At 42.6% G+C, this 12,477-nt stretch overlaps 1 protein-coding gene across 1 annotated transcript in view; it reads right to left on the reverse strand.

The window, feature by feature from the left end:
* LOC307246827 (adhesion G protein-coupled receptor L3) overlaps positions 1–12,477 on the reverse strand; it is a 183,541-nt gene that overhangs the window by 10,811 nt on the left and 160,253 nt on the right. The window contains exons 16-17 of the mRNA XM_080022853.1: positions 3,226–3,394; positions 2,978–3,103 (exon numbers count right to left, since the gene is read on the reverse strand). Coding sequence (XP_079878979.1) covers positions 2,978–3,103; positions 3,226–3,394 — 295 coding nt within the window. The remainder of the gene's footprint in view (positions 1–2,977; positions 3,104–3,225; positions 3,395–12,477) is intronic.

Here is a 12,477-nt window from a genome sequence, read left to right on the forward strand (position 1 = left end):
TGAATCTTCACCCCTATTAGATCTAAGAGGCCTCTCGCTGCCGTGCTTCAAGCTTGTGGGTGTACACATACAATAAAAACATTGTTTTTATTGGTTTTGCTGACTATCAACTAATATTTCCGTTGTCTGCAGTTTCTTCACCGACAGTTGGCTTTAATTCCACTTTCTTTTAAAAGATTTGTGCTGGTCTGTAAGCCAACACAGCAGTTACCAGCGGCGCTTGTTATTCTCCAGAACCCAAGCTGCCCATGGCTCCTCTCTGTGATGAAAAAAAAAAAAAAATTAAAATAAAAAGGAAATCCGAATCCCCTATCGTTGCCAATCCAAGCACGACAGTCGTTCAGAAGATCCGGCTCGGTTTGAACCGGCTTCACGTGGAGCGGGAGTTTTCGTGTCACCGGGAATGGACCGAAATATATGAAATTAAACCGATAGAAGAAGAGAAAAACAAACGACTGTAGAACGACGCACAATATAATTATAATATATGTAAATATATATATACACACACATATATATATATACACACACACATATATAGATAAATAAATAAATAAATATATATATATATATATATATATATATATATATATATATATATATATATATATACACACACACACACACACACAGACACACACTCTTCCTTCTCTCCTTTTCAATTGAGGCAATGATCCGAAAAAAATGGATTTCAGAGTGTGAAAGGGCAAACGATGAATTTCTGGGATGCAAACATCAGGACTTATTGGATTCAGGTTATGTGACATTCGTGTGAGAATTTTGCCGTCTGGAACAATCCACAAAGCGTCATTATCATTAAAATAAGAAAAGGCGTCTTCAAAAGTCTGTGTAAATGTTCAAAAAGTTCCTTATTTGTCTTTCAGGAAACCTTAGAAGTGAGATATTATTCTTTGAGCGGGCCAAATCACTCTACGGGGATTATTAAGAATTTTTCATTTTTACAATTATAACACTTTTGATATAATTATTACTAGAATTTGACGCACTCAAGGGCAATAAAAAAAAAAAAAAAAAAAAAGGGAACTTTTTTATACAGATTATGATTTTCTGCAGCTCCTGTGGAGACGTTTCTCCGAGATGAACATCCGCGTCTGCCTTTTCAGGAGACTCGCAGAAACGTCGCGTTTCCAGCATCAATCCGCAGAAACGCCGTCGCATCACAGCAACAACAATCCCGTGGCGGCTCCCCTCGCCCCCCGAAGGACGTCGACGGATGTTTCACCGTCAGAGTTCTGACAAACGCTTCGACGAAACGTTTCCACCCGTTGCGGTCCGGCGGGCTCGGGGCGCGCACCTTGCTAATTACACGTTTTAATTCTCCGGAGACGGACACACAATCGACGCGCTTTTTTTTTGTCTCTCCGCTCCGGTCTTGGAGGGAAAGCGAGCGGAGGGTCAGGGGCGTCTCGTCAAACGCTGGGCGAGTAATTAAACGCTTTGAACGGCTCGCCAACGGAACCCCCATCTGAGTCGTGGGCTGTCGCCGCGGACTATCTATATCTAGGAATGAACGCTGGAGAGAAAAGCGTTCGGTGCGGAATCGTGGCGTTCAATTATAGTGAATTATAGTAATTCGCCCGAGAGCCGCATGTAAATGAGAATTTAAAAAAAAAGGTGTAAACTGTACTTGTGTGTAAAAGAATCCATCAACAATTGACTTCAAACAGTGAAGCGGCTTGCTGTACAAGGGGGGCGGGGGATTTGCGTTTCAACTCAGTAGCCAGTCTGGCCTGCAGGCGTGTAGCCTTGAGCGGCCATACTGGAAAATAATCTAAAAATCTCTGGTTGGATTTGTGAAACCACAACCTTTTCAATTAAGTCATGCATAGTTTGAAATTCACCATTTTCTCACATATCTCATATATCATATATGTATATAGTATACACAGTATGTTATTCACATCTATCCATCCATCTATCTAGTAATATAGCTATCTTCACAAATATCTACAGACCTGTACTTATCTATAAAGTTGTGGCTTTGAGGAAGATGAGGATATCTGATGATCAGCCACAACATTAAAAGCACCACCAATAACCACTAATATTGTGTAGCTGCCCCCGTACCCCCAAAACATCTCTGACCCGCGGAGGCGTGGACTCCACCAGACCTCTGAAGGTGTCCTGTGGTACCTGGCACCAAGACGTTAGCAGCAGATCCTTCAAGTCCTGGAAGTTGTGAGGTGGGGCCCCCTAACCACAGGTGCTCCATCGGACCCCGAACATCCACATGATGTAAAAGAAAAAGTGATTCATCAGACCTCCACCTTCTTCCATCGCTCCAGAGTCCAATTATGACGCTCGTGGTCCATTGTAGGAGCTTTCAGAGGTGGACAGGGCTCAGCATGGACACTCTGAGCGCTCTGCAGCTACACAGCCCCATACGCAGCAAGCTGTGATGCACTGTGTGTTCTACACCTTTCTATCACAGCACCATTCACTTTTTCACCAATTTGTGCGACAGTAACTCTTCTGTGGGATCGAACCAGATGAACCAGACTTCACTCCCCACGTGCATCCATGAGCCTTAGGCGTCCATGACCCTGTCACCGGTTCCCCGGTCGTCCTTCCTTGGACACTTCTGGTAGTAACCACTGCGTAGCGGGTACAGCCCACAAGGCCTGTGGTGTTGGAGAGGCTCTGACCCAGTCGTCCAGCATCACAATGTGCTCCTTGTCAAAGTGGCTCAGATCCTTACGCTTGACCATTTTTCCTGCTTCCAACACATCAACTTTAACAACTGACTGTTCACTTGCTTCCTAATACATCCCACCCCTTGACAGGTGCCGTTGGAACCAGACGATCAATGTTATTCACTTCACCTGTCACTGGTTTTACTGTTGTGGCTGATCGGTTTACATGTCAACTCACCCTATAAACACCATGAAGAGAAACCTCATTTGACAGACTAAAAACTGAAAGGGAAGCGGCTGGGACTCTGAAGTCGTCAACTCACCTGGGATCCAGTGGCGTAGCGGCCCGGCGCCCGGGCCACCGTGCTCTTCCCCGACCCGATGGAGCTCTCCACACTTTTACCGCTGCAGCAGTGGGTCCGCAAGCACTTCCCATACTCCTTCCGCACCTTCAACCAGAACAAAGAACTGTTTGTTCGAAATGTGCAGTTTGCATTTGTCCATGCGGGTATCGACTGAATTTACGACTGGTTCCTTCCTTCCTTCCTTCCTTCCTTCCTTCCTTCCTTGCCTTTTTCTGCAGGACGCAGTGGAAGATGAAGATGAACATGCCCTGCAGGGAGTTGAAGATGGTGAAGAGGTAGGCCATGACCACCGTGCTCTCGTTGACGTACATCAGGCCAAAGGCCCAGGTCAGACCCAGCAGGCACAGCAGGGCGATGGCCCCGATCACCCACGACCTGGAAGTGGAAAGACAGAAAATGTCAGACAGAACCCGTCTCGCAAAAGTCATGTTCCCCTTTTTCCAACGCCGCAGCCTGTTTAAAAGAAAAACAAGTGTTGTATCGTGTAAGGCCAGAGACGCTTAAGGGAGAACTCTATTTTTACCAAGATCTTTAACATATCGTTGGGAATCAACCCAAGTTCTTCCCATCGCAGTCCTTTAAATTGATCCAGTTTTCAGAGGCTAGACGGACAGAAAGATAGACAGATAGACAGATAGACGGATTGACAGATGACTAAATAATAATAAAACAACAAGTAAACAATAGAACATTGACATTTGACATTCATCTTGACGTAAACATGGGACGGTGGAGACTTGGAAGAAGATGCATCACAGACACCAGGGCTGTAAAGGAAAGGACGACACATCCACAGGAAGAAGTGACGGGAAAGGGCGTCAAAGGGAGAAGCACAGCACGGTGAAGGACTGGAAAGGTCAAATATGTAAATGGAACTCTGTAAATTCAATTACGTTCAGTTTGGTTACAGTGGAAGGAATAGGTGACAGGACATATTGCGACCTGGTAACTTTCATGTAACCTTCACGCTACATATCATGTTACTCATTGTAACTATTAACTTATTAACTTTATTAATGTAACTATTAAGTTACAAAACATAACTTTATGTAACTATTAAGTTACAAAATGTTATTTTATGTAACTATTAAGCTACAAAAGTTACTGAATGTAACTATTAAGTCACAAAATATTACTTAATGTAGCTATTAAGTTACAAAACGTTACTTAATGTAACTATTAAGTCACAAAATATTACTTAATGTAACTATAAAGTTACAAAACGTTACTTAATGTAACTATTAAGTCACAAAATAGTACTTAATGTACCAATTAAGTTGCAAAATATGATTTAAAGCAACACTATGTAACTTTTTTACCTTAAAATAACAGCCTCAAAAGAATCGCACCCCCCCCCCCCCCCCCCCTTCTTGCATTATTAACACAGAAGTTACTTCTGTGTTCGGGTTTGAAACCCCGGGAAAGGTGTATTACGCTTCACGGCACGAGGTCACTTCCTCGATGTTTGGCTCAAGGTTTCCATTAGCCGGTACAGGAACTACCCTTTTTTTTTTCCTTCTGGTAAAATGTATAAAGAAAAAGATCAATTCTAAACTTGTCGTGATCAAAATGTCCGGTAATAATGCTCGTACAAAACGTAGCCGCTCCACCTCGCCGACGGTGCGGTGGAGACGGGCGACGGAGTTTCAAGACAGTGGCGTAAAGAGGCCGATTGCACCGAGAAGCTGTCGGGGCGCAAACGCCACCAGTTACATAACGCTGCGCTAATGCAACCACGAAGTGACATAACTTCACTTCATGTAACCTCTGAGTTGGATGGATACACAAATAAATCCTACGCAGTTATAACTTGACCCGGTGTCAGATTTTACAGCATCGGGCACATTCTCCCAGATGATCATTTGCATACCTGGCGTGCCGCTTGTTTAAAAAAAAAAAAAAAAAAAAAAGCGCTTTGGGGCCAGTGCCGTGCATCAACAATGAGAAAGGCCCCGGGGCCGCTGGAAGCCCTCAAACTTCGGCGTGACTTCCGCTTCGTCCCTCGACTCGCCAACGCAACCGTCGGGGGAGGACGCCAACAGCGCCGCGGCGCTTCGTGGCCCTCGCGGTGCGCATTGTGCCGTTTTAATTTAATCTACCGAGGCACACGCGCTAACCAGCACGCGCACACACACACACACACACACACACACACAATCAGACACACGCTGGGTAATGCAGCTGCCAACATGATGGAGTGCCCGGCGATGCATCATCTTAATGATTCAGAGTGTTTGGCTGGATGGATTGGGTGGGGGTGGGCGGTGGGTTCTGATCTGTTCTCATGGTGGGGGCCAAAGAAAAATGAAAGACGACACCGTGGATAAAAGGGACCTTTTAATTTCCGTCTTACTTGATCTCCGGCTGGTAATCCTGGTAGCTGAGCGACGTGACGGCGTGTCGGAACGGAACGAAAAAAAAAGGGAGACAAAAACGGGGGGTGAAATAGCTCAATCAGTGCACATCGGCGGTCAGCGGGGCGGGGCCGCGGGGCCGCGGGGCCGCACGGCGTTTGCTGTCGGCTCGGAGGAATACACAACTTGGAGGGGGGGGGTGGGATCACAAAATCACACCAGAAGGGAAGGTTTTTTTTTTTTTTTTTTTCTTGATTTAAGAGGAAATTAAAATGAGCTTTTCTTTTTTTTTTTTCTTTTTTTAAAGGACTCGGAAGAAAATCTGCATCTGAACATCAAGGGGGAGGGAAGTTTTGAGGAGGCGTTTGTACCCTAAGCCAGCTCCCCGAAATCACAGGAATAATCCTGGCGGCGCTCCGCTGGCGGACCTCGGCGTTTTGAGCCTTTTTTATTTTTTCGAGCTTTTCTTTTACAAATGGGCCAGGTGTGCGGGCAAAATAAATGATTTATGAAATCACTGCGGCGACCATTAAACATCATTTTCCCAGGGCTGTCTTAATGATCTGGCGCGAGAGGCACTTCATCAAACGCCGACCCCCCCCTCAAAAAAAAAACAAAAAAAAAAACAAAACGGCGGCGAGGGTGGAGAACGAGGAGAGAAAGAGGCCAAAATATCGACCACGCAGCCGAAGGGGCCACCGGTGGGTGTTCAGGGGCTGATCATTTGAGACCAACAATTGAAGAGAAATTATGACTGGAAAAAAAAATCATTCCATGTTCGAAAAATAATCTTTTTTTTATTAAATGCAAGTTGCTTGTTTGCTTTTATTATTAATTATTATTATTATTAATAAGTGATATATACTGTATAGTGTAATGTCAAATGTAAGTGTAGTATATCATGTTACATTATTATTATTGTTTTGTTGTCGATGGTATGGTATTATTACTATGTTTATTATTATGACAATTACTATTTGATTGTCTTATATTAATGTAAAGCACTTTCTTGCATTTTACCTTCCTTTTTCCGCCGTCCTCTCTTTTTACTTTTGTATTCATTTATTTTTTTGTTCTTTTTCCCCGAAGTTTCACCTTTCAAAAAAATAAAAAATAAAATAAAATAAAATAAAAGGTTGGCTGCGCCGGCGATCCAGATCCCCGATCCGCGGCGCGTCCCCGTTCTTTCAGATAAAACCCAATAACAACGGCGTGGTGGGTGAGCGCGGTGACACTTTCTCAGTCACTCCCCCTACAGCCATGCAATCAACCGACTGCATCATGAGGAGTCAAATCCCAAAAGTTGTCTATTTCCCCTTTAATGGAACCATTACGTGACCATTGTATCAATGATTATGACGATTTTCTTATTTTTATCTATTTTCTTTTTCCTTTTTCGGAGGTCAGTACTGATATTGAATTTTCTCTTTGGTGTCACAGAGGGATCCAGACACGGTCGTCTTGGCATCAAAGCCAACGTTGTGATTCCGATACATTTTTCTTGGAAATGGGAAGTAGCTTTGCAGGGGGCTGTTCAGTGGTGGTAAAACACTCCCCTCCAAAAATAAAAAATGCCAAAAAAATGAATTATGCATTTCAAAGTGTTGGTATGGCACCAAATTACCCCTCAATTTCCTCCGTAATGAGTCCATTTGCCGACATGGCGCTGGTGAGATTGCGACCGGTCGATTGAGTCTCCCAGGGTTCGGAGTCGCTTTTTCTTCCGGGGGGGGAGAGCCGTAAAAAAAAAAACAACACCGGGAGGTGAGGAAACGCCGCGACGGAGGCCACAGGAACCCGAATATTTCAAGCTCGAGATATGGATTTTGGCATGTATTTTGCCGGAAGTTTGAAACGACTTCTGAGGAACGTGCTCGAGGATCGTTTGAAAAAGCCTGTTCGTTTTTAAACACGCATCAATTCGGACCAGTCGTTTGAGAGAAATCAAAATCAAAATCAATTAATTCTCCATAGTTTAAATTGCCGACATGAAATGAAATTGAGCATAAAATCTTATTTTGTATTCATCTTTATCAAATGCGTTTTCGGTTGTTTGTTTTGCTTTATTGTTATTATTATTTTGTTAAATGATTATTGCGTCATTGTGGTGTATGAAAAGTGCTCTCCATTAGGGATGGTAAGATTCAACGATTTGCATCGCTGCACCGGCATTAAAGTTGACGACCGCATGCAATTTGGGATGAATCGCGATGCATCGTCTCTAACGTCTTTGCATCGGTAAAGTCCGATTTATGAATCGATAACTATATTATTATAAAGGAGATGCTCGTGCTGAGTTGCAGTACGAGAGAAACAAATACGTGAAGTAAAAATGTGACTTTATTTTTAGCTCATTTATGATTTGCTGTTTGCATCAGAAGAACCAAGGGAACAAAAGTCAAACTCGAAGCACGAAATTCTTCAGATTCTATTGAGTCAAATCGCGTCGAATGGCAATGGGGCCGAATCGTATCATATAGCATTGGCAACTGTTTCGTACTACATCTAATGTTTGGGATCGTTGGCAATGCATCGAGACGCGCATCCCATTGGCCTCCGTGATGGAGGTGCACACCCCTACAACACACAATAACGCATATAATTAATAATATTAACGTTGTTTCTTCTCCCGTTGGATTCCCTTCTCTCGATGTTAAGCACTTTGGGTTGCATGTTGTGTATGAGAGGTGCTGCACAAAGAAAAGTTATCCAAGTTATGCTTATTAGATATTATTCTATTTTTGTTGGTTTTGTTATTGTTTTTATGACTATTTTTATTATTGTTTTTATTAATTATTACTATTATTATCATCATTAGAATACTGTCCAAGCATGTTGTGTATGAAAGGGGATACTAATACAAGGATGTTATTATTATTATTATTATTATTATTATTATATGCCAAGAATTTGAAAAAATGAAGCCTAGTTTGGAGTTATTTTAGGAGCCAAAAAGTCCCAAAAATCTGTGGATCAACTGGTTGTCCAAATCATGGGATGAAGGGGTGGTTCACGGGGGGGTTGGGGGTGGGCATCCTTCTTCATCTTACCAGTGCCATTCCACAATAATACATCCATCATAATAACGGTAGCTGGAACAAAAGGAGAGAGAAGAACGGCAGCGGATGAGAAACAGATGGAGCAATACAAGCAGAGCAGCGGGAGGCGAGGAGACGCGGGAGGAGGAGGAGGCGGCGGCGGCGCGGGAGAAGGAGGCGCGGCGTCGAAACAAAGGCGGATGATGAAATAAGGGCAGAGGGACGTGACATCGGGCGATAAAAAGAGAAGAGATGAAGAGAGGAGACGGCACGACGCCCTAAACGAGGCCGACACGCCCCTTTTCATCCTGCGCCGCGTCACAGATGAGATTGCGCTTCACTCTGGATTATTAATATACTTACAATCAAAAGAATGCGCTTGTACAGTGCATTGAAAAAAAAAATCATAAAAATGATTTAAACATAGTGAGAAATTGGATTAAAATGAGGAAATACTGCCGATTATATCATATTTATACTGTAGATAGATATATAGATGCTTCATTCGTCCACCGAGGGAAATGGAAGTAAATACAAAGGAAAAAAAAAATATATATATACATCATAAAAATAAACAAAAATATAATAATTATACAATTATATTTAGCTTTGAGCTGATTAGTACAAAACAACACATACGACACAAAACAGTTAGAAATGCAATATTCAAAAAATATGTGCACAAAACTATCGATGGAACTGTAGTAAACAATTTGCCATCAAATCCTCCACATTTTTGTCTCCATTTTTTGTCAAATTGGACAAAATTGTAAAAGGCCGATAGTGGTTGGACAGTACCACTAACAAGCAAAGATACACGTCAAAGAAATTGGTTCTAAAATTTGATATTTAAATATATTTCAGATCAACATAATCAGTCCACGATTTTTGCACGCCAACAATTATAGAAACTGGGTTTGTTTTGGGGAATATTTGGCAGATAGCAAATAATAATAATTATTAAAAATGACAATAATATATAATAATTATAATAATTTAAAAGAAACACAATAACCTTTATTTATATAGCACCCTGCATGCATCATTGTACTTAAATCGAGTAACAGTAAATATTATCATAATAATATGAGAGATAGCCGTATTATTATTAATTATCATTATTATTATTATTATATATAAATTGAATATACAATGACCTCATAATAATGTAATAATTTTATTTAATATAATACTATATAATCAGTTAGTTGATAACGTATGGCAGAATAACCCCGACAGGGTGGCCAAATTGACAAAAAGAGAAATGTCCCGACGACGCCGACGGCGCTCGCCGCGTTTTGACTGAAAAATAACAGGGCGCGGTCACTCGCAGGGTTGATAGATTTCCCTTCCGCCGTCACTTCTTGTTTTGGGGAGAATGACTTCCAGTAGCGTCCATTCCACTGATGAATGGATCCACCGGCCCCAAAAGAAACTTGTGCGCGGTCACTTACGGAACGATCCGGCGTGCGCGTTTTGAGTAATGACCCTGGGCTTTAAAAAATGGCCCCTGCCAAAGAAATACACCATTCAGCCCCCCCGCCCCCCACCCCCAAAGGTGACCCCCCCCTGAGCGTGGCGGACCCTGCTGGTTCTTTTCAAAGACGGGGGGGTTCCAGGGGTCGGGGGTTTGGGGGGCAATTCATCAGGCAACACTCAGAAGGAGCGGCGGTTGATGAATGTCCTGCTGGACAAACAGGGTAATGCATCTTCCAAAACGCTGCCAAACCATGTGTGTTGGGAAGCACACACACACACACACACACACACACACACACACACACACACGCACACACACACACACACACACGCACACACACACACACACACACACACACACGCACACACACACACACACACACGCACACACACGCACACACACACACACCACAAACTACAATAAACTATACAATATGATAAACCCAAAAAACAATACCAGGAGATTTGGCAATAGACAATAAACCAAAATGAACAAATAAACAATACAAATAAAGCTAAAAAATAAGCCAGAAATAATAAAACATAAAAATAAACAATAAGCCAGAAAAATAAAACGGAAAAATAAACAATAAGCCAGAAAAATAAAACGGAAAAATAAACAATAAGCCAGAAATAACAAACTGGAAATATAAACAATAAGCCACAAAAATAAAACAGGAAAATAAACAATGAGCCAGAAAAATAAAATAGAAAAAATGAAAAATAAGCCAGAAAAATTCAACAGAAAAATAAAAAGAGGGCCTCAATGGGCCGATAGGGAGATAGAAACGTGATGGAAACGGAGGTGGAAGAGTGTCATCAAAGTGCGTTCAAATCAAACTGATGCTGATTGATTCATCCGCTCTCCATGGGACCGACCGTGCTTCGGCGGTGATAGATCTGCTGGATCGCTCATCACGTGCGGACGCGCCACCGCTTTGAGTTTCGGGCGCCCACGGGAAAACGCCGCGCCCAGGGAGGGGCAGAAACGCTGACCCCTCACCGCCACGGGGCTGCAGAACCGCTCCGGGCGACACCGGACGATCCGACTTTCTTGAACGATCCGCCTTTCCCGCCTCCCCCAGACAGGGGCCCCGCCCATTGTGCAGCGGATGGAGGTACAGTCGTCATAATAATCATTTAATTGCATTTGATCATATGTTGGATGATTCACTGGTTCCAATAAATGGTTCCAAGCTCATCTTAAAGAACAGATTCCTAATCTCAATAATAAAGGTTATGAGCAATATAGTTCACAGCAATATAATTGACTAAATAACTCTATTTGAATGCCGCCTCAATAAAAACTCACGTTTTTAACATATTCACTCTGCATTTTGGGACTCCACCCTGAAAGCTGCTTGCTCTCCAAGATGTTTGACGGTGAAGATAATGAAACGTTCCAACGATTCACCGAAAAGGGCTTCAGTTTTTGACTTCTCAGATTGGTTCTGAATTCAATTACATCCACAGGATCCCATTTGAGGCGAGAAAAAAAAACAACAACAACAACAACAACAAAAAAAAATTAATTCCACGGAGTCGGAGACCAAAAAAAACAACAACAAAAAAAAAAGGGTGCGTTCCATGGAAAATTGGGTTCGCGCCAAGAATAGTTTTAGCCGAAATTGAGCGTCACAATTTTCTTATACTGGGGTGGACCCTGCAGATAAATAGATAAGCGACGCCGCTCGTATAAACCTCCTCCAGCCTCGAGCGTTAATATCATGCGTCCCTTTGTTTCCGCGGGAGTTGTGCTTTAACGGCACAGATATCCAAATATTACCTTCTCCCGGAGAAAATGTTGAGGGCACACCTGGTAAGCACAACTCACCCTCGTAAAATGAAGTTTTATAATCGTTGACATTCATCCTCCACACACACACACACACACACACACACACACACACACACACCCAAAATATCCAAGAACCACAACATGAATATTCATCCGGGTTGGTCCTGACACCCGGGTTAATTTGCTGCGATGGTCTCAGGGCTCTTCAGACAGCGACGGGACGCCCGACAGGATACCCATCTCTTTTTAACCGTAACCTTCCAGGACCTTCCGGGGCCTTTCTGGACCACCTCCCCCCCCCCCCCCAGGACCTTCCAGGTCACCACAGTCCGCCAGTGATCGTCTCAAGGGTTTCATAAAAAACAAAAAAATAAAAAATAAAAGTTCCAAATGACCGACTCGGATCTAATCGCACGGAGCCGTTGCACGGAGCCAGGTCCCAGGGAGGGGGCTCCCTCCACTTCTTTCTTTTTTTAAAATATTGTCTCTGTTTTCGACTTCCGAAAGTTTTTTGAATGAATAAATAATTGATGCGGAAAAATTAAGTGAAATGATTATAAATCAATAATAAAGTTATGAATCCTTAAAATGTATGACTATTTATTATAAAAATACAATACAATTTAACAATGCAAGAGAATCTTTACTTTAAGTCAATAAGTTAATGATGTGTTAATTACCTTTCTGTGTGTACGTTTATAGTATACAGTAAAGATTAGAGGAGGGAGAGGAGGAAGAAGAAGAAGAAGAAGAGAAGAGGGGGAGAAGAAGAAGAGGAGGAGGAAGAAG

This window comes from Zeus faber (genome assembly GCF_960531495.2).
Source record: "Zeus faber genome assembly, chromosome: 22".
Taxonomy (NCBI): Eukaryota; Metazoa; Chordata; class Actinopteri; order Zeiformes; family Zeidae; genus Zeus; species Zeus faber.